This window comes from Prionailurus viverrinus, chromosome E2, assembly GCF_022837055.1.
Source record: "Prionailurus viverrinus isolate Anna chromosome E2, UM_Priviv_1.0, whole genome shotgun sequence".
NCBI classification, from domain to species: Eukaryota; Metazoa; Chordata; class Mammalia; order Carnivora; family Felidae; genus Prionailurus; species Prionailurus viverrinus.
Window position 1 is genome coordinate 769,747 of NC_062575.1, and position 21,695 is coordinate 791,441.

Genomic DNA, 21,695 nt, shown 5'->3' on the forward strand with positions numbered 1-21,695 from the left:
GAACCCTGTTCTCCCAGCTTGTTTCATGGCTGCACTGTTCTCATGACTCAGGCTTCAGCCACATGTTGCCTCATCTCTGCTCAGGTCCTCCCCACAACCCTGGTCTCTGCCTCATGACCTGCTTCACTTCCTCAGCACTCATCATGTGCCGTGAGCATCTTGTGCAGTTATTGCTTTATGTATCGTGTGCCTCTTCCCTCACCAAGAACATAAATTCAGTGAAGATGAGGGCTTGGTCTCAGCCACAGTAGAACAGGTGCTTGGTGCACATTTACTAAAAGACTGAGCAGTGGGGCGCCTGGGTGGTTCAGTCAGTTAAGCGTCCGACTTTGGCTCAGGTCATGATCTAGTAGTCTGTGAGTTCGGGCCCTGCGTCGGGCTCTGTGAGGACTGCTCACAGCCTGGAGCCTGCTTTGGAGTCTGTGTCTCCCTCTCTCTCTGCCCCCTTCCCCACTCACACTCTGTCTGTTTCTCTCTCAAAAATAAACATAAAAAAAATTTAAAACAACAACAACTGAACAGTCAATTTGCTCTGAAGAATGTGAGGGCACACATGGAGAGTGCCCGGGGTGTGACTGGGGCCCACCCAGCCCTGCAAGGCTCTCCCCTCACTGCGCACACGCCTCTGGGAACCCCGTCGTCTACCGCTCATGGTTCCTCCTGCTCCAGCAGGGAGACAACATCTGGCTTCAGGAGCCAGCGTCTTGCCCAAGGGGAGACCCGCAGAGTACACATTTGTGTTCCCCACCCCTTCCCGCCCCTCCATCTGCTCCACCTTCAGTCTTCCTAGACTCAATCGGATGCAGGTCCCAGAGGCCACAGTTGTAGCCCCCTTAGGACCCCCACCCCTGGCTGTGGGAGGATGTGTGACTCAGCCCAGGCCAATCAGGCTCTGCTGCTTCTCCTGCCCGCCCTGGCAACAGTGACCAGTGTGGAGGGGACCTGGCCACCACACCAAGACAACCCAGGGGCCTTCCATGGGTGCCCAGGACACAGGCCCGGTCTTTTCCGCTAGTCTCAGACATGGAAGAGGCACCTGGGCAGCTCTCTTCTTACCATCAGAGAGGCCCACCTGCAAATGGAGGCAGAGTGAGGTAGAGGGAGGAGGTGGGGAGGGAGGGGGCTCCTGACAGCACCACAGGAAGACTCAGGTAGGTCTACCTTGGCACCCACTCTTCCCCTCTTACCTCATGATTTTCTGCTTCTAGCATTTTCAGTGGGATCTGCAACATGCAACCAAACATCGGGTCTCTAAAGCCCAAAACTCATTCTAGGTGTTTGCTTTTATGGCCTAGACCTATCCCAACTTTTGGCCCAGAAGAACTAGAATCTGTGCTGGGGGCAGACCAGCGGGGGCTCGAGTGTAGCCTTACCCACGGAGACCAGGAGCCTGAAGGTCTCCAGCATCACATCGCGGTACAGGGTCCTCTGGGCGGGCTCCAGCTGCCCCCACTCCTCCTGGGTGAAGTCCACAACCACGTCCTCAAAGGTCACTTGCTCCTGAAACATCACACGCAAATGTCCTCACCCAGGCCAAGCCCGGTGATAGCTGCTACCGTGAGCAGCTGGTGAACAGGGACATGAGCCAGGCTGATTTTTCTCAGGTCTGAGGATTTGGGCCAGGTTTTCCCGTGGGACTGGGGGGTTCTGCTGGAGGAAAGGGGGTCTGAGGAGAGAAGAGGACATAACCCAGTCATGCAGACACAGGATCCCCGAGATGCCATAATGGTGGTGACTGAGGGAGGGTTATGAAGGAGCCCCGGGGGGGGCTGAAAGCCTCCCACGCATCAACCAGAATGTCCACTAGTGTCCATACCTGTAGTCACCAAGCTGTACACTCCTGTAAATCTACACTGTGCATTAACCATAGCTGAATACAAAGTGGGGCTGGGGAGACAGAAAATGGCCAATGTGGTGATGGGAACAAGCAAATGAACCGGATGTGGGGTCTCCAGTGACAGGACCCCTGGAGACTGTTTCCTACTCTAATTTTGGACCTTTGAACACTGGGGTAAAAACACGATCCTCAAGGAGAAAGGCTGATGGTGGGTTCTGGGGGTGTGGGGCGGTTCTGGAGGGGCATTTCCCATCATGATCACACCTGCATGGGTTTTCTGAAATTCCCACACAAGGCCAGTTTCTTCCACGACTGGATGGAGAATTGATGATTTTCTTGAAGGGACTTGAGGGTCAGGGGCAGACATCCTCCACAAAGGTAGCTTTCATCCCACCAAATCACGTGCTATGGATGGCCGGGGAGCAGAGGAAAAGTCCAGGGCCTTCGCGTGTCACTGCCCCATGTGAGGGGGGTGAGGGACACAGGGTGCCCAAATACTGGATCCTGGCCCACCTGGCAGCATCTGTCTCTGCTAAAGCTTCTCTTCCCAAAAGAAGGGAGCTGTGAGGCATGAACTAGGCATCTGGGGTGGGGGGTGGCACTGTCAAGACCCGGCCCTGCACCCAGACGATAGCACTTCAAACTCCAACCCCAGGTACATCCTTTAATGTTTACTTATTTTTGAGACAGAGCTCGAGAGACAGAGTGTGAGCGGGGGAGGGGCAGAGAGAGAGGGAGACACAGAATCCGAAGCAGGCTCCAGGCTCCGAGCTGTCAGCACAGAGCCCGACACAGGGCTTGAAACCACGAACCGCGAGATCATGACCTGAGGCAAAGTTGGACACTCAATCGACTGAGCTACCCAGGCGCCCCTCAGGTATATCTTTTAAAGTGCTCAGTGCCTTCCTCCCCTCATCCGTAAGTTGGTGAGGACTTCCTGAGAGGGCTGTTGGAAGGAGTGAAGGAATTGACATGATGCATTTACCCCAGGCCTGGCACACAGTGTGTGAGCCACCATTCAGACAGGCATGCCGGAAGACTTGGAAGTTTTAACTTTCTTTTGCCAATTTCCCTATTTCCCCCACATTTTCCAGACTCAGTCGGTCTCAGTGGTTATCTGCAGAGACTTACTGAATATAGGGTCACTGTTCTGGGCACCACAGATGCCATGGAAACGAGACGCGCGCCTGGCCTCATGGTGCCTGTGTGCTAGCTGCAGGGTCAGGGAGCTGGCCAAAACTCAAATCCCAGGAGGGGTCAGTGCTCCAGTGAAAATGGGAGGGGCGCTTCTGGGGCAGCCGTGCAGACTTCTGCAAGGGCCACGAAGGCACCAAGACATGTGCTGAGCACTGGAGGCCCCACTGGGGGCAGGGAGTCTGAGGCCGGGCTCAGCCACTCCCAGCAGCGGGGCCTCAGGGTTGTGACTTGTGTCCGTGCCTGTTTCCTCACTGCCACCTCACGGGGCTGATGTGGGGGTAGAATAGGGTGAAATGTGTCCAGCGCTGACCACAGGGTTTGGCACCTTTACTGTTCCACCGTTCACTGAGTGCCTACTGTGCGCTGGGCCTTTGCGTGTGACAAAAATGGTCAGAACTGCTTCCCAAGGCCCTAGGCCCCATACAGGTGGCCTAGGAGACTCTGTTTGCCGTCTTCCCATTACCTGTGTGTGCCTGCCCTTCATGGAAATGCTTGGTGTGGTTCCACCTCTAGGCCTTTGCTCACGCTGTTCCCCTGCCTGGAACATGATTCCTGTGGGCCTTGACCTCACTGCCCCTTCCCCTGCAGGTCTCTGTTTGGGGGCCACTTCACAGGGAGGCCTTCTGGGCTATGCTGGTTAATGCCTGGTGCCCAGCCCATCTTCTTCTGGACCTCATTTCTCTGCACGTCACCTGGCACATTTACGTTCCTCACAGGGACTGTGACCCCATGGGGATGGTGAAGATTTGCTCCTCTTGTCTGTTCTTGCACCTGCAATTTCTAGAACAGGGCCTGGGAGGCACCTAGTCCATGGCAGGTGCTAAAAAACTGTCGCCTAAGGCACTGGATGGAGATAGTGAGTTGAGAAAGTGCCAGACACATCAGTGGGATGGATGCTGTCTGCCAGAGTAGAACGGGGCAGTTGAGGGACTCAGGGAGATCCCCTCTGAGGCGGTGAGGTGTGAGAACCTCAAGAGGATGACTCTGGACAAAGCACATTCCTGACAGGAGGCAGAGTAAGGGCGAAGGCCCTGAGAGCAGAATGAGTCTGGCGGGACCTGAGGCTAGGGCCTGAGAAGCCTGAGTGTGAGGGTGGTGGTGTACTCACCGGGGCCCCGGCAGTGAGGAGCCCAGCAGTCATTCCCTCCTCCTCTGGCCTCTTCCAGGAACAGCCAGCTCCTCTGCAGGTGGTTCTGGGGGGAGAAGGGAGGCAAGAGACCGGACAAGTGCCTGTGGTGGCCAGAAACCCCACACCCCGGCATCTGTGTGTGGGAAGGAGGGGCTGTGGCTGTGGGAGCCTGGAGCCCTGCACCTGGGCCAAACCCAACAGTAGTGAAACCTCAGCTTGGCATTTTCCCGGCACCTACTGTGTGCCCAGGGCTATTCCAGGTGTTGTTGACAGATGACCTCAAATTTTCCTACTCCACTTCACAAATAAGAAAAGTGAGGGCCACGGTGGGCAAGGAGCACACCCCCAGTTGCCCAATAGGGTGATGACTATTCCTGTTACCATGACAGAAAGCGAGACAGTTATGGGGTCTTTGGGCATTGTGTGCCTCAGTTTTCCTCTCCCATAAAATGGGAGTGGTGACCTAACAGAGGTTATAGGAATTAATGTGTGCAAAGGGCTGAACATGGACCCTGGGAGGCAGCAGGATGCACAAGTGAACACAAGAAGTATACACCACTGGTGCTGGAAAGAAAGCCTCTTGCTTCAGTGAGCATCTACTTTGCTCGACATGCAGGCCCTGTTGATGGTGGTTCATAAACTCCTCTCCGGCTCAGTGCCCCAAATGAAACTCAGGCCAAAGGCAGTATGCATTTCCCTGGTGTCTCTGAACCTTTCCTTCATGACTCTGATTCTGTCTCATCCCACTTGTGCCCTGTGGTCTTCACAGCAGTTTCCAAGATGGCAGTTGTCTTGTTCAGTGATGTGTTGATGGGGTTCTTATCATCTCCCTGACTCCCTGACTCCCCTGGAGACTCTGGGGGCCGAGACAATGTTGCGGGCTCTTGGATATAGGCTAGGACCTCGCCCTTTGAGCATCTAAACATGTGCTCGCTGAATTAATGAAGGAGACTGGATGGTCCCTACCTTGAAGTCAGTGCTCAATAAGACTTTAATATAAGGAGTCTGTTTTCTGGGTCCCAGGCGGCTGGGATTAAAGTCTTATGCTTTTGGTCTCCCTCATCATCATCATCCTGAGAAGCCCCTCAGCAAGGTGAAGCTCCAGAGGTGACAGTGGGGCCTCGGCCCTCCCCACCCTCCGAACCCCGAACATCCCACCCAAGCAAGGGAGGGATGCAGGCCAGGTTGGCTCCAGTCTCTGAAGGGTCGGGCCCACTAGGATCTCTGATTGCTACCCCGAAGCTGGAGGGTCCCACCTCTTTTGCCAAAGCCAGGTCCCCACCCTGGCCCCAACTCCTCCTCTCGGACCCGGGGACACCCCCACCCCCAAACCGGGCCCCGCCCACTCGGTCCCGCCCCCACCGCCCCCGAAGCTACCCGCCCCGGGCCCAAAGCAGGAAAAGGGACTCTACGCAGACGCACGCGGTAAGACCCCTGGATGCCCTCCCGTCTCGGCCTCCTCCGTTCCAGCGACCCCAGTCCCACTTACCAGCCGGACCGCAAGACAAAGGCCGCAGCCGCCACCAGCAGGGTCTGCGCCTGCGCAGGCGGACGCCCAACTACATCTCCCAGAGGGCGGCGCGCGCACTTCCGGTCGTTTCCTTGCTCGGCCGGCCTCCTCCCTGGGCCCTGGCTGCTGAGCTCGGAGTCCGAGTTCGGCCGCGCGGACCCCGCCGGCCTTAGTCTCGCCTCCCTGCCCCAAAGCTCTCCTACGCCGTATTCCCTTGTCTGATGGCCGGACAAATGCCACGGCCGCCGTTGGCTGGGACTGCGCCTGCGCAGGCGGGCGCTGAACTACAACTCCCAGAGGGCCACGGGCAGGTTCCGTGCGCTTCTGCCCCACCCGTCGTCGCGCGGGACCGGACCCGAGTTCTAGTTTCGACGCCCGTACTTATGGCGCCCTCACGAGTGTCCTCTCCGTGCGGGCTGTGTCGTGAGCCCCGCGAACGTCGCCCCCGCACTCTTAACAGCGGGGACTGGCCCGGGACTAGTTTAGACAGAGTGGTCAGGGGGGTCGGGGATGCTGAGCAAAGGCTGCGGGAAGAGCCTGGGGAGCAGTCTTCGGACCGGGGGCACAGCCGCGCTAAGGCCGCGGCGGAGAGGCCAGTGAGGAGGCATTGTGAGCGTCCAGGTGAGTCCCCTCGGAGTAGCGACACACTGCTTTCATATTGGAAATTGTGCCGTAAACTTTATTGTTGTAAAACCAACCGGTGTTTCCAAAAATCAAACAAAATGCAAGACAACAATGACACACACACACAAAACGGAAACATTCACTAAGATGCCAAACACAGGAGCTGTTTACATTTTGCCACACCGACTCAGCTTTGCAGTACTTAGTACAGGGTTCTAGGAAACATCACGTGGTGGACATGTTTTTAAATTGCTTCACGTCATTGTCAAATGTGTGCATTTGAACAGCAGCATAATATTCAAAGCCCATGTGCCCTCGCTGACCGAATTTGTCATTTGCTGAACATTGACCAAGGCCTGCCAGGCGCTGAGCCCCGGGTACAGCAGCGCACAGTGGACTAGGTGCCAGTGGACAAGATGTGCACACTCGCCATTCCCCACTCAAGCCAGACTTACTTTCACTGATGAACATTGACCGTCCCTGGAGCAGTGAGTGGAAAGAATCTAACCAAGGCTGAGCCATGTGCACTTGCCCTTTTAAGAAAGACTGATTTATTCAAGTCAGGGTTTGCATGCTGAATTTGAAGCGAAGAACAAGTTTTAAGGGCATTTTTTTTTTTTTGAAAGAACTCTGACTCTGAAAACAGCAGAGAAGACAGTAAGAATTCTCATGTTAGGGAAGAACCTAGCTGGGTACATTTTTTACACACAAAGACACTTGAAAAGATTAGGCTGATTCTCAACATGAATAAAAGACCTTAAATTTCATAAGCCCTAAAACTGGTTGTTACAAAAAAAATATATATATAATGGATGGCTCAAAATCAGAATGCACTGATGTAAACAAGGCAAAGACAAGCTTATTGGCTTTTCTTTAAAGTGTCTTGTACATTCAAAGACTATAAAAGGCCCACATTTGTGATTGTCATACTGAAAGCCCACCTGCTCTTCTCTCTACTACAGTTTGAAGGCTTTAAAATATACATAAGATGTCAATTATCAGTTCCCTCACCTGCAAACCCAAATTCAAAGATACTTATTTTTTTTTCTTTTTTCTTCCACAAAATATGTACTCTACTCCCCCCCCCCCCCCCCCGCCTTCCTTTTACTGGCTCAAAAGGTATGTATGTGTACACACTCCCATTATGAAATCTTTTTCTCAAAAAGGTCTGGGCAGAGTCCTGGTGATGAGCTGTTGATGCTGCCACACAGACTTGCCTGCTCACGGGGACATACCCCAGCCCTAATACCGAGCCGCGTTGCTCTACATACCTCCCTTGGGACTTGACCCTGTTACCTTCCTCTAGCCTTCTAATCCTTGTTTTTTTTCAACCAACTTTCACAAACTCAAATGCCTGCAGGGGCTGGGCTCTGTTTGAAGGGATGGATGCTGATGGTCTCAGCCAAGTGGTGCCACGTGGACAGGTAAGCCGAGTGTCGCAGGTCTGAACTTCTCAAAAGAAGCCAAAAATTTGGATCTCTGTGTGAAATCTCTTGATTCACAGGGTATTCAAAGAGTTTTAAAACACTGTCCATTAAACAGGATGATCTGAAGGCTAGCTCTGTGATGCTCTCACCACTCCAGACCGTGTTGGTAACCAGTGGCTGGGTACCACTCAGGCCAGTCTCGACTTCCTCTAACCTCAGGGTCGCCTTCACCTGGCTGTGACAGGACCCTACCAGAAGCAGGTGCATTAGAAATCAGTGTGGCTTTCAAGGAATTCTATAATCATTATGGATAGCACAACTTCATTACACTCTAATTTTGTTAAATTGTTTGACATATACATTTAAATATATTACAGTGTTTATCCTTGTGGATATATTTCATCCTTTAAACAAAAAATCATTTTGGGAGCCTCAGAACCTAGCAGTGCCCAGGCCTCTTCTCCTCCCAGAGGTCCTGGCTTCAGTGGGAAGGAGGGTGGTCTGTTTTCCTCTGGTTCCCTGGAGCGTGAGATGATGAGGATTTGCGCTGCATCACAGCACCCAGTGCCTGGCCCAGCAGATGCTCTGTGACAAGAGCTGGAGGACAGACGAGCCTGGGAAATGTCCTAGTGGGCAGGTGTTGGGGTCTTGCAGGGGACGCTGGCAGAGGAAGGCACAGGGTGAGCCAAGCATGCAAGGAGTGAGGAGAAAGAGAAGAGAGGGGCCGGTGCTCTATCTCACTACAGCTTGAGCAGCATCTTGGGACTAGGCAGGCCGGGCAATTAATTCAGTTTGGTGGCTTTGGTGAATCGGGATTCGGAGGAGCGACTCTCCAGGCCCAGGGCCCTGGGCCACATCCTTGCCCCTGTCAGCCAAGGCAGAGGGTGTTGAGGGGAGCCTTCCATGGTGCTGCCAGCTCCCCTCCTCAGAGGTCCAGGTAAGGCTTCCTTGGCTGATTACTGCAGCCCTGCGGTGGGGTCTTGGCAGCGGCTGCAGCTCACATACTCATTTGGTTACCATTCACCCATTCTCACTCACGAAGGGCTGCTCTGGGCCAGGTGCTGGTAAAATGCTGCAGTGAAGACTTTTCTAAGCAGAGGAGGCATCCCTCGAGGAGGTGAGGAGGCCCAGCATAGGAGTCATTGTGGAGACAAGCAGGAACTGAGTGCGCACAGGAGGCCAGCCTCCACCACCCCAGTGCCAAGAGCTACTGACGTGGGAAGAGATTCGAGGGAACTGGTCTGCTGGGCTTTATGTCATCTCAGCGTGTCTGTTTCAGAAGGATCTTGCTGGCTGTGGGTATTGGATGGGATGGAGGGGAGTGGACTGGAGGCAGAGTTCGCCTAGACACAGCTGCAGTCATCGAAAGATGGAGAAAAGACGATAGAAGAGAGAGAGGGAGGCGGGCACAGTTCAGTGCAGAGGAGAAACTGGAACAGGGCAAGCCTGGGGCCTTGGAGGGTGGAGAGACGGCATAGGGGAGGCTGTTGGTTTTCTTTCGCACTAGGGTTCTTTGGACAAGCTCAGGTGGAGGACTGAGGGACACCAGGCAGATGTCACTGGAGGGCAGTTGGTCCGTGGGATGCCGAGGCAGACATCTTCGGAGAATTCACGCAAGGATGGCTCGGGGGGGGGGGGGGGGTGGGCATGGCAGTCAGGGGTCTGACTGATGCCTTGCTGGCAGAAGCCCCCACTCTCTCCTGCAATCCTGCTCCATCCCAGAGAGCTATGAACATGCCTCTGACTTAGGGGGATCGGAATGGAAACTGCATTGGAATAAACTCCTGGTCACCAACCAGTGGGGACACTGGATAATCCTGTCCATCGTGTGTGCTGTACCTGAAGACTCAGGCTGACTGTGGGGTCAAGACCCTCTCCCCCACCTTGCCACCTGAGCTTCGAAGAAGAAACTCCGCCTCAGCAGGATGAGAAAGAAGGTGCTTGGGAAGGGAGCTGAAGCTCACAAGAAATTAAGGCATGGAGTAGAGCCGGAAGCCCTCAGTGAGGATAAGCCAGGATGCTGTAGCGAGGCAAGAACAAGGTCCGGAGGCCCAGCTAGAGAGAGCTCCAAGAAGGCAAGTGCAGCAAATAGCGCGAAGGCAGCAGAGGGACCTGCATGGCCCGGGAAGGTGCCAGGGGACACAGGCTACGGATGGGTGCAGGAAGGAGGCAGCTTGGTTGAGAAGCAGCAGTGGGTTGGGCGGGGCAGGTCCAGAAGAGTTTTCCAGTTGAAAGGCGACTTATGGATGATTAAAAGGAGAAGGTCTCTGCTTATGTGGGGTCAGAGTCAATCCAACACTATCCAAATTCAAAAAAAAAAAAAAAAAAAAAGACACTTGTAAGGCTTTTGTTGGCATGGGGGCAAGTGGTGCCCAGCGATGAAGGGGTAGGGATGGATGTCAAGCTGAATCCAGATGCACGTGGGCCATCCCCAGCAGTGGTGGGGTGAACTGAGGCACCTGGGTGATCCAACACCTGCTCTGGGGAGATCCAAGGTGACCATAATGCCAGATTTTTATGTGACATCTATGGTTTGAAAAATGTTTGCATTTATCTTAAAAAAAAAACAAAAACACAAAGGTCGTTCTGTGAGTCAAACGGAAACGTGTGCAGGTCAGTTTTGGTCAGTCCTAAAAATCCTGCCTAAAATCTTCCAGAAAGCAAGCAGATTAGTAGGTGTCAAGGGCTGAGAGAGGGGAGGTGGGAAGTGACTGCTAGTGGGTACGGGGAATCCATTTTGGGAGTGATGAAAATGTACCAGAATAGATGGGTTGCACGACCCTATGCACGTACTTAGTGCCATCTAATTGTGCATTATGAGTAGTTAAAATGGCACGTTTTAAGTTGTGTGTACTTTATCATAAAAAAAGAGTGAAAAAGGAAAAGGTGGGCTGGGACAAAAAAAAAAGAAGAAGAAGAGGAAAGGGAAAGACCACATAGAAGAGCCCTGCGTTTGTGCCAGGCTCCCAGGGTCGGTGAGGGCAGGAAGTGGCCTTCCCGGGAGTGCAGGAGGGCCGGCAGGTGAAGGGCGCCCCCCGGAAAAGCTCCTGGAACTGGCGCTGGCGAAGCTCCTCTTCTGTCGCCTGCGGAACACAGACGGCGGACTGCCCAGCTGAGCGCGGCGCTGGGGGTCGCTGTCGCCCAAGGAACGCGGCAGGCGTGGCGACACCCAGACAAGCGGCGGGTCCCGGGTCGCCTGCAGGATGAGTCCGCCAGGGGTCGCTGTCGCCCGGGGAACGCGGTGGCGGGGGTGGCTGGTCCCAGGTTGTTCAGCTAGACGAGCCCTTCGGTGGTCGCTGTCATTCGGTTAGGTAAGCGGTAGGCGCGGCGACACCCGGGAGATAAGGTGGGTGTCCTGTCGTCCCACAGGACGAGCCCCCCGGGGGGGGGGTCACTGTCACCTGGGGTAAGCGGCAGGCGCGGCAACACCCAGAGACGCGGCGGGTCCCGGGTGACCTGTAGGACGAGTCCACCGGAGGTCGCTGTTACCCGAGGGTTGCGGCGGCGGGGGTGGCAGGTCCTGGGTCGCTCCGCTGGACTAGTTCGCAGAGGGTCGTTGTCACCCGGGGTAAGCGGCAGGCGCGGCGACACCTGGGAGACGCGGTGGGTCGCGGGTCGCCCCACAGGACGAGCCCTTCGTGGGTCGCTGTCACTCGGGTTAAGCGGCAGGTGCGGGGACGCCCGGGGGATGCAGTGGGTCCCGGGTCGTCCCGCAGGACGAACACCCGGGGGCCACTGTCACCTGGGGAACGGGGCAGGCGCGGCGACACCCAGAGACGCGGCGGGTCCTGGGTTGCCTGCTGGACGCGTCCGCCAGGGGTCGCTGTCACCCGGGGGACGCGGCGGGGGGGATGGCGGGTCCCAGGTCCCTCCGCTGGACGAGTTCGCAGAGGGTCGCTGTCACCCGGGGTAAGCGGTAGGCGCGGCGACACCCGGGGGACGCGGTGGGTCCCAGGCCACCCCGCAGGACGAACACCCGGGGTCGCTGTCACCCGGGGAACGGGGCAGGCGCGGCGACACCCAGACACGCGGTGGTTCCTGGGTTGCCTGCAGGACGAGTCCGCCAGGGGTCGCTGTCACCCGGGGGACGCGGCGGCGGGGATGGCGGGTCCCAGGTCACTCCGCTGGACGAGTTCGCAGAGGTTCGTTGTCACCCGGGGTAAGCGGCAGGCGCGGCGACACCCGGGGGACGCGGTAGGTTCCGGGTCGCCCCGCAGGACGAGCCCTTCGTGGGTCGCTGTCACTCGGGGTAAGCGGCAGGCGCGGCGACACCCAGAGACGTGGCGTGTCCCGAGTCGCCTGCAGGACGAGTCCGCCAGGGGTCGCTGTCACCCGGGGAACGCGGCGGCGGGGGTGGCGGGTCCCGGGTCGCTCCGCAGGACTAGCCCTTCGGTGATTGCTGTCACTCGGGGTAAGCGGCAGGCGCGCCCGGTTCTGGGGTCGCCCCGCAGTATGTGTCCGCCGAAGGTCGCTGTTACCTGGAGAACGGGGCGGCGGCTCCCGGGTCGCCCCGCAGGACGAGTCCGCCGAAGGTCGCTGTCACTCGGGGTAAGAGGCAGGCGCGGCGACACCCAGAGACGCGGCGGGTCCCGGGTCGCCCCGCAGGACGAGTCCGCGAGGGTCGCTGTCATCCGGGGGACACGGCGGCAGGGAAGCGGGTCCCGGGTCGCCCCGCAGGATGAGCCCACCGAGGGTCGCTGTCACCGGGGAGGGGGGGGACGCGGTGGGTCCCGGGTCGCCCCGCGGGACGAGCCCGCCGGGGGGTCGCTGTCACCCGGGACGCACGTCCGCTCACTGCGTGGCGTGCAGCTTCTGGTGGTCGAGGAGGTGGACCATCCAGGGGAAGGCCTTCCCGCAGACGCCGCACTCGAAGGGCCGCTCGCGTCCGGAGGGCTCGCGGCGGCCCGAGGGCTCGCGGCGGCCTGAGGTCTCGCGGCGGCCCGAAGGCTCCCGGCGGCCGGAAGGCTCCCCGCGGGCGGAGGGCTCCTCGAGACCGGAGGGCTCCCCGCGGCCGGAGGGCTCCCCGAGACCCGAGGGCTCCCCGCGGCCGGAGGGCTCACCGCGCCGGCCTCCATCCGAGTCCTGGGCCTGCCCTGCCGCTTCCTGGGGGTCGGCCTCTCCTGGCTCTTCGCCCCCGCTCCGGCGGGGCCTCTTGGGCAGCGGCTCCAGCAGGTGGATCTTCCGATGCTCCCCCAGGACAGAGGCGTGCAGGAAGGTTTTGCCGCACTCAGGACACGAGAAGGGCCCCTCTTCCAGGTGGCGCTTTTGGTGCTCCATGAAGTGGGTGACCCAGGTGAAGACCTCCCCGCATTCGGCGCACGCGAAGGGCCGCGTCCCTGGGGGGACTGGCGGCGCCGCTGAGCTCCCGGAGGAGGGGGCAACAGCCGGTCGCCCTGACTCTTCGGGGGAGGCTTTGGTGTCTTTGAGTAAGGGCAGGTGGGTGCTGCTGGCATCACGGTCCCCAAGTCCCTTTTGGGGACTACTGCTCTGAGCACTTGGGAGGGTGAGGTCTGCAACCAGGCTGGGCTGAGGGCGCAGGTGCAGGGGCTTCTCTGGAGCAGGCCCTTGGCCCGCAGTGCCCTGAAGCACAGTGTCCCTGGGGGCAGCCCCTGCCTGCCAGGCACTCCCTTCGGCCTGGGGAGTGTCCTGGGCCAGCCTGGGGAGACAGTGCCTGTTTTCGAGGGCTCTGTCCCGGACCTGCCCACAGGGAGCCTCATCCCAGACACTAGGCTTCACAGGCAAGCAGCCCAGGCCTGGGGAGGGTAAGGGAAAAGGGTTGTTAGTGAAGGGACAGAGGCTGGAGGCCACACTGCCTCCCCGCCCCTGCCCCCCAAGGGCTGCAGAGAAGGGCAGGCAGCCAGCTGCTGGTACTCAGTAGAGCCTTCTTGTTCTCCATCTTTCCCTCTCTTAAGATAAAGGGGCACATGGGGTTGGGGGCAGATCCCACAGCCCCAGGGCCCCCTTGTCCTCACCTGGGCAGGCTGCTGAAGGGACCCCATGCTGCAGCATCCTCAGTCTGTCTGCCTTCATGCTGGGAGGCTGAAGCCCTGGTCAAGGGGTGGAAACGTTTGAGTAGCTGTTGGGGCAGGGGGTGCCAATATCAGTCCCCACTGTTGGTGTGCACAATCTGGAGGAGGTATAGAGTTAATCACCAAAGCTCCCCCCCACCCCCAACACTGCCATCAGCAAAGTCTAACCCTTGCCAGGCCCCAGTCCTCAGGATTGCTGTAGGACCCAAACACTCACCGAGTGAGCCCAGGGTGCAGGATGCCTCGGCCCCCGCCCTGGTGTGGGGACTCCGCTGGGGCTGGGCAGGCTGCAGCCACTCGCCCTCCTGGGGGAGCCCCAGCTCCGATGCCTGGAATGGCAAACACAGTCCCATTCAGCAACTGCCCCATGCCACCCACAGCTTGGAGCAGCCACCAGAGAGCCATCCACCCAGTGCCACCACAGCAGAGGGACAGACACCATTGCCTCCTTTCAAAAATCCAGGAATAGCGAAACTAAAGCCACTGCCTCCCCCCAAAAAAAGGTGCCAAAAAAAAAAAAAAGCCACCAAACCAATAAATAGTAGTTAGTAACAGTTTATTGTGCATATAGGAATAGTCTGTGAACTGAGAGCTTTCAAATCCAAGATTGATAGGAAGCTTGGAGGCTTATACAGTGAAAGTGAGGAAGGCATTTTAACTTTTTTGGTGACAGTTATTACCTTTGTAATAGGTAATACTGGGGTTTTCCAGTGGCAGGGGTTGACTCAAAGTGATTATTCTTACACTGCGTTTAGGAAGATGACCTAAGTTTCTTTAATAACCGCCAGAGGCATTTGCACAAAGTGGCCCAGATTATAATTCACTTGTTTTGCAGAACACACTAAATTAAGTTTCACTTACTGTGGCTTTAAGTGGCTTTGTCTGCTCAGGGAATGTTCAGATCTGGTTTCCTTTTTTATTTAATTTTAACATCCCAAATGCACATTCCCAGAGGGCTGTTACTAGGACATAATTTGAGACACCCCCCCCCCCTTGCAAAATGGAAATACAAGGCTCCTTTGTGATGTGTTCTATGTGTCCAGTTCTGTGTCAATGTGACTAGGCTAAGGGATGACCTGATCGCTGGTAATACATCATTCCTGGTATCTGTGGGGATGTCTCCAGGGAAGACCAGCATTTATACTAGTAGTCTGAGTAAAGGTCATCCTCACCAATGTGGGTGAACATCACCCAATCCTTTGAGGGCCCAAGTTGAACATGAAGGCAGAAGGGTGCCTTTATGCTCTCTGCTTGAGCTGGGACAGCCACCTTCTGCCCTCAGATATTGGACCCCACCTTGATTATTGGCCTTTGGACTCAGACTGGGACTCCTCTGGTCCTCAGACCTTTGGACTTGAGATGGAATCCCCACCAGAAGATCAGGGACTTCTTGGCCTTCATAATCGTGTGAGCCAGTTCCTTATAGTAAATCTCTCTGCACTTCATCTTCGCCAAAAGGCCAAGAAGCAACAGTAAATCTCTCTGTATGTCTATATAAATCCTTCTGGTTTTGTTTCTGTGGAAAACCCTAACTAATACACCCTCACTTGAAAACCATTGACAATTTCATGGCAACAAGGTGGCATTAAGAAGAGTCCTATGTATGGAGTCAGGTCAATATCACTTATGGGGTTCTGAACTGTTCCTCACAGCTGCACTGTCCCTGAGAACAAGCGTGCCCCCCCCCCCCCCGAGGGTGGTGAGCAGCAGTGGGGCTCTAGGTCTCATCTGTTACCAAAGCACTCCTGTCACCCATCCCACCAATGGGTACACAGATCCCACACAAAGTGATATCAGTGCTTGCCACTGAATAGTGAGAATCTGAAACTTTCATCCAGGCTCTGGCTCCACTTGCTGTATGGCCCTGGGAGCTTTTCCTCTCTGGGTCTCAAAGGGGATATCTGCACGACTTGCTCAGAGCTAGGCACCTGGCAAGGGCTTCGCAAACTTCCACTGTAGTGGCTGGGTCATTCAGGCTTTGTGGCTAGAGAAAGAGCACAGTGATATCCCTCAATACAAATAAACAATATTCGAGAAAGTGCATTGGGACCAACAAGAAGTGAGAAGCAGGCAGGAGGTCAAGCCCATGTTGGAAAGGCCTGTCTTTGGTTGGTCTCTGCTTTCTGCTTCTCTCAACCTACCCTCCCAGGGTGCTGGAGTGCAGGTGCAGGGTTCTAAGGCTTCCCAGAGGCCCAGACGGGACTGATAGGTGCTGGAGACTCATGGAGGGAGGGAGCTGAGGACAGGGTGCAGTGGGAGGGAATTAAGGTATAAGATTCTTCACTTTCAGGCTGAGAATATATGGATAATGTGTTTGGCTGAATTATTGATTTTCTGTCTCGTGCTAAATACTAGTTTTGATTATAAAACAACATTTATTGAATTCTATAACAGTCACCAGAGAGGCTGCCATCTGCAAGGGAGTAGGCAGGAATTCCTCTCCCTCTTCTTCCTGGTACCCCAACCACCTGAGACCTTCAGCTGCTGCCAGTCCTGCCTCCTCAGTGGCTGAGGCCATGACCATGGATGGTGGAGGGGTTAAGTGAGAGAGAAAGCCCAGGATGCGTGTGTGTGCGCGCGCACGCTGGTGGGGGCGTGCTAGGGCATATTAGTCCGCCTGGCTTGGAAGCTTAGGTTGCCATGCAGAGATGTCTGCAGATATACAGACCTGGGCCAGGCACAAAAACCGGGATATTTCTGGGCCTTCTCTATATCTCCAAACACAAAAATGTCCCCAAAGTCCTGTTGGCCCTGGGGTCTGGTCATTCCAGGGACAGTGTTGGGCAATGAGTGAGATGTGAGGGCCCACATCTGTCATCTAACCAGCCAAGAAAAAGAAAACAAGAACAATGGGATATGTGAATGCCAACCAGCCTTTTACTGCTGTTGACGGATTATTGTTAATGGCGTTAGTTGAGGAAGCAGAGCTGGGTTTATGTCTAAAAAAGACTTGCCAGGGGTGGGGGTGGGACAAAATAGATGAAGGGGTCAAAAGGTACAAATTTCCAGTTATAAAAAAGGTAATTCCTGGGGCTGTAACATACGGATTGGAGATTATAGTTGATAATATATTGTAGATTTAAAAGTTGCTAAGAGTAAATCTTAAAAGTCCTCATCACAAGAAAAAAAAATGGTAACTGTGTGGTGATGGATGTTAACTGGACTTATTGTAGTTGATCATTTTGCAATATATACATATATTGAATCATTATGTTGTACACCTGATACATATTAATTGATGTTACACATCAGTTATATCAATTAAAAATTAAAAAGAAAAAGATGTTATAGATACAGTTGGGGGAAAAAAAAAAAGTCCTTGAAGCCCAGACCCTAATTGCAGTGCATGGAGATGGAGTGTGAGCATGTGTGTGATTTCCAAGGGGAGAATTCAGGATAGAAAAGGGATTTTCATCAACACATCTGGCTATGTGTCAGGCACTTGTGGCCCATCTGGGGCTGACTTATCCGTCATGTGCCAGAAATATAATGCCCAGAGCCCATGAAACTTTTTGGAGAAAGGGGTTTCTCATGATAATGTTTTAATTTCTTTTAAAAGCTGACACATACACAAAATGAACATAGCAACTATTCCAGCCTGGAACATATTCATCTTTATACCAAATGGTCATAAAATATAACTTTTACTATTTTGTGGAAGCTCATGAATATAACTTTGATATGATTTTTATGGGGCAAAAATTCTTAGGACCCACGAAATTCCTAACACAACCCTGGGTTCATTGTCCTCTCTACTTTGGTGTATGCAGTGTGTATTGATTTCCTATGGCTGCTGTAACAAATCATGACAAACTTAGCGGCTGAAAAAAACACAGATTTCTCTCACAGTTCTGGAGGCCAGAAATCAGTTTCTCTGGGCTAAAGTTAGAGTTGGCCAAGGCTCATTCCTTCTGAAGGCTCTCCAGGGATGGTCTGTTCCCTGGACTTTTCTCAGCTTCTAGACACATCCACATTCTTTGTTTTATGGCCGTTCCTCCATTTTCACTACCTCTGTGCACAGGCCACTGCCCTGTCTCCTGTTGTTAAACCTCCTTCTGCCTCCCTCTTTTAAGTACACTTGTGATTACATTTAGAATCCACTGAGATAGTCCAGGATAATCTCCTCTGCTCACATTCCATACTTAATCACCTGCAAAGTCCCTTTTGCCACCTATGGTAACATTCCCAGGTCCCAAGGATGAGGACATGGACATTTGGTGGGGCCAAGGGGGTTGGTGGAGTCATTATTCATCCTGCCACACGGTGTGTGTTTGAAGTTTTCCACGATAAAAAGTTTTACAAAAAGATACTTGAAAATATATTTCTAGGGTGCCTGGGTGGCTCAGTCGGTTAAGTGTCTGACTCTTGGTTTCGGCTCAGGTCGTGATCTCCTGGTCGTGAGATTGAGCCCTAAGTAGGGCTCCACGTGCTGAGCATGGAGCCTGCTTGGGATTTACTCTCTCCCTTTCTCTCAGTCTCTCCTCTCCCCTCTCAAATAAAGAAATAAACAAAAAAGATATTTCCTCCTGCAAGCCTAAAACAAGACAACTAATAACTCTTTTTTCCCTCTCAGCCATAGCAGGTCAGAGATAGAAACTCACACAGGTGAGTTCAAGGGCGGGGATGATCTGCCGGTGATGTCTACAAAGGTACACATGTTTCTTTGGTGGGATGGGCTCTTCTGCTGAGGGTGGGTGGATTATTCATCTTTTGTCTCATGTTTTCGTTTAGATGTCTTTCTTTTATTGTTGTTAATTAACTAAAGATGAAAACAGTCTCCAGGCAGAAGAACATAGTGGCCAGAGAAGAAACAAAATACAGACTGGTGGGTCCTTCAAAAAACCAGCCATGCAAATCAAACCTCAAAATTATGCTAGACCCCAGTAGCATGAGTGGGGTGGTCTCTGGGGATACACAAGGGACTGGACTTTGGCTTGATGGGAAATATTCTCATTTTTAATGGTTCTTTCATTTAACTTATCTTAATTTTACTTAATTGTATAAAATTGTTGTGTGTATGTGTGTGTGTGTGTGTGTGTGCGTGTATGTATGTATGCGTGTGTATGCACACATGTTCATATGCAGGTGTGAATTTTAACACATATATAGATTCATGAAACTACTACCACAGTCAGGACCAGAATGGTCCCACCACCTGGGGAAAACTCCCTCGTGCTGGCCCCATATAGTCACACGTTTCATCAACCCAGAACTCCTGCCTGGTGTCCACTGATCTGTTCTCTGTGGCTATCATTTTGTCTTTTCAAGATTGTCATATAAATGGGATTTCATAGTATGTACCTATTGAGATTAACTGTTTTGATAGCATAGTGGCCTTCAGATCCATCCAAGTTGTGTGTGAATCAAGAGTTTCTTCCATTATGTTGCTGAGTAGTATTCCATGGTGTGCAGGATAAGTGAGTGTTTATCCAATCACAGGGACATGTAGGTTGTTTCCAGTTTGGGGCTATTACAAACAAATGCTATGAATATTTGTGTACAGGTTTTTGTAGGAACATGAGTTTTTGTTTCATTTGGGTAAACACCCAGTCCCAGGAGGGGGATTGCTGGGTCATATGTCATGTATATACTTAACTTTATAAGAAACAAACCATTTTTCCATTTTCCATTCCTACCAGCAATGAAACAGTTCCAGTTTTTCCACATCCTTGCCAGCACTTGGTGCTGTCCCTCTTTCTACTTTTAACCATTTCAGCAGGTGTGTAATGATGTCTCACCGTGGTTTTAATTTGCATTTCCCTGACGGCTAGTGATCTTCCATCTTCCAAATGTGCTCATTGTGATATTCCCATTTTTAAAAGGTAAGCACATGACTCCTGTCCTTTTTCTCTCAGAGCACGGACATAGAAAACACAAGGAAGCCAGAGATGCTTCCAGGTTGCTTGTGAATGGTGTAGAGGGGCTTGGGAGGGGAAGATGGCAGTATGGATCATGAATGAGGGGGGCCACACGACCCTGTATGAGAGGCAGGATGCCTCATGGACACCCAGGCTGACAGCCACCTGCAGGGGATGAAGATCCTGACAGGGGTTTCGCACGGAGGGTTAACATTTCAGAGAGGGGCAGATTAGTGAGAGACAGAGGGGCCTGTGGTCTCGGAAAGGGTGAGGTCACAGAGGTGACAGGAGGTGAGAGGAAGGTGCTGTGAATCTGGTGCCGGGGGAAGGAAATGTGGTTTGGCTTTTGTTTCTTTTGTGATTTACCTGTTAACAAATCTACATGGTCTTCCCTGCTCCCCCATCCCCCCCCCCCACCCGGTTTTAATCACTCCGGTCCCTGCTGGAGGCCTGTCCCCATCACTCGGTGAGTGCCAGCCACACCAAGTTTCCCTGGGTCCCTGACACACACTTGATCCCAGGTCCCCTCTCACTTGGGGCCTTTGCAGGAACAGATCTTGCTGCGAGGGACACCCTCTCAGAGTCTTTCCCGGCTCCTCCAAGAATCCACAGGGCTTTCTGGTATAAGACTACTACAGAGAGTAACACAGATGGGACCCAGGCCAGGGCCCCCAGGCACCTATGTGCCGGCACTTGGGAGTGGTAGCACCAGAAATCTTTCGACCGCCCAGCATGTAGTCGTGGGCTACAGCATCTGGCTCGTGTCTGGGAAAGGACTGGATGAGGGCCCAAGTGGAGGGGGATGAAGATGGTGTCTGTGATGTCTGCAGCAAAGCACAGCCCTATTTTACTGTATTTGGCCTGGCATTGAGCCCCAGCAGGTTTTGGGATTTGTGGGACCACTTAGAGGTGTGGAGTTCAGGCTTCTTGGGAGTGTTGGGGACAGCCTTGCACAGAGCTTGGGTGGGATGTCCTTGAGCCTGTCACAGCACTGATGCCTGTGGTGCCCTGGGAATGTAGGAGCATGGAGCCAGGGGCCCTGGGCTCACCTGGCATGGGTCTTTCTGGTTCTTCCCGTCTTCCTCCTCGCTGATGCTCCCGTCCTGGTGGTCGGTGAGAGATACCAGAACTGGGTGGGAGAAAGGGATGGTGAGAGGCTTGTGGGCCCAGAGCCCCCAAATCCCCCAGGTTTCCTGCACCAGGAGGGCAACACATCCCAGGAACATCTCTGAAGACCCCCAGTGAGGCCAAGGTAAGAGCAATAGTGTGTCACTGCCTCCATCCTTCCAACAAGCTTCTAAATGCAGCCCCACCCCACCCCCTGCTCCAGACCTTTCCACGGCTGCCAGGCATTCCATGGTGATCCCAGAGGCAGCCGAGGACAGGTCTTCTCACCCAACACTCCATACCCATGTGTGCTCCTGAGAGGCCCATGAAGAGGACATATCCTGTAGCACTAACATGAAAAGCCTGGACAGAAGTCTTTATGAGGTGGAATGTGGTCAGGTAGCAAAGACGGTTGAAGCAGAGCCCCCTTGGATCTACCACAAAACACATTGTAGACGGACAAAAGCCAGGGCAGAATAACAGTTAACAGAAGGTACACCATTTATAGAAGGTTTAGGACTTTGGAAACAGAGCCATACACTGTTATGGATACAAAATAAGAGGAAAAAGTACAAACATGCACATGCAATGAGAGATTCAAGGCTTTGCCTCTGGAGCAACAGGGAGAGTAGGGTTGAGAGGAGTGTGAGGGGACATGAGGATCCAGTGAACTCCACAGTGTGTCATTTCTTCAAATCAAGCTGCCTTTCAGGAGGTTAGGCTCTGAGATGGCTTCATGGCAGTTACACAGGTGTTCATTATAATACTTTCCACAGTTTTATAGGCTCAAAATGTGTCATATAAAAAGCAAACTGTAGTTTTGGAAAGCAATTTGGCAGTTCCTCAAAAAGTTATACATAGAGTTACCATAGGACCTAGCACTTCTCCTCCTTAGGTGTGTTCCCAAGGGAGATGAAAATATGTCCACACAAGTATCTGTATGTGAATGCTCATAGCAGGATTGTTCATCAAAGCCC

General features: G+C 53.7%; 1 protein-coding gene across 1 annotated transcript in view; it reads right to left on the reverse strand.

The window, feature by feature from the left end:
• LOC125153157 (zinc finger protein with KRAB and SCAN domains 5-like) overlaps positions 1-21,695 on the reverse strand; it is a 34,904-nt gene that overhangs the window by 4,470 nt on the left and 8,739 nt on the right. The window contains exons 4-13 of the mRNA XM_047836061.1: positions 20,661-20,740; positions 13,971-14,082; positions 13,697-13,771; positions 12,822-13,477; positions 12,520-12,635; positions 11,879-12,023; positions 11,214-11,315; positions 10,783-10,920; positions 4,143-4,397; positions 1,374-1,500 (exon numbers count right to left, since the gene is read on the reverse strand). Of these exons, the coding sequence (XP_047692017.1) occupies positions 1,374-1,500; positions 4,143-4,397; positions 10,783-10,920; positions 11,214-11,315; positions 11,879-12,023; positions 12,520-12,635; positions 12,822-13,477; positions 13,697-13,771; positions 13,971-14,082; positions 20,661-20,740 (1,806 nt within the window). The remainder of the gene's footprint in view (positions 1-1,373; positions 1,501-4,142; positions 4,398-10,782; positions 10,921-11,213; positions 11,316-11,878; positions 12,024-12,519; positions 12,636-12,821; positions 13,478-13,696; positions 13,772-13,970; positions 14,083-20,660; positions 20,741-21,695) is intronic.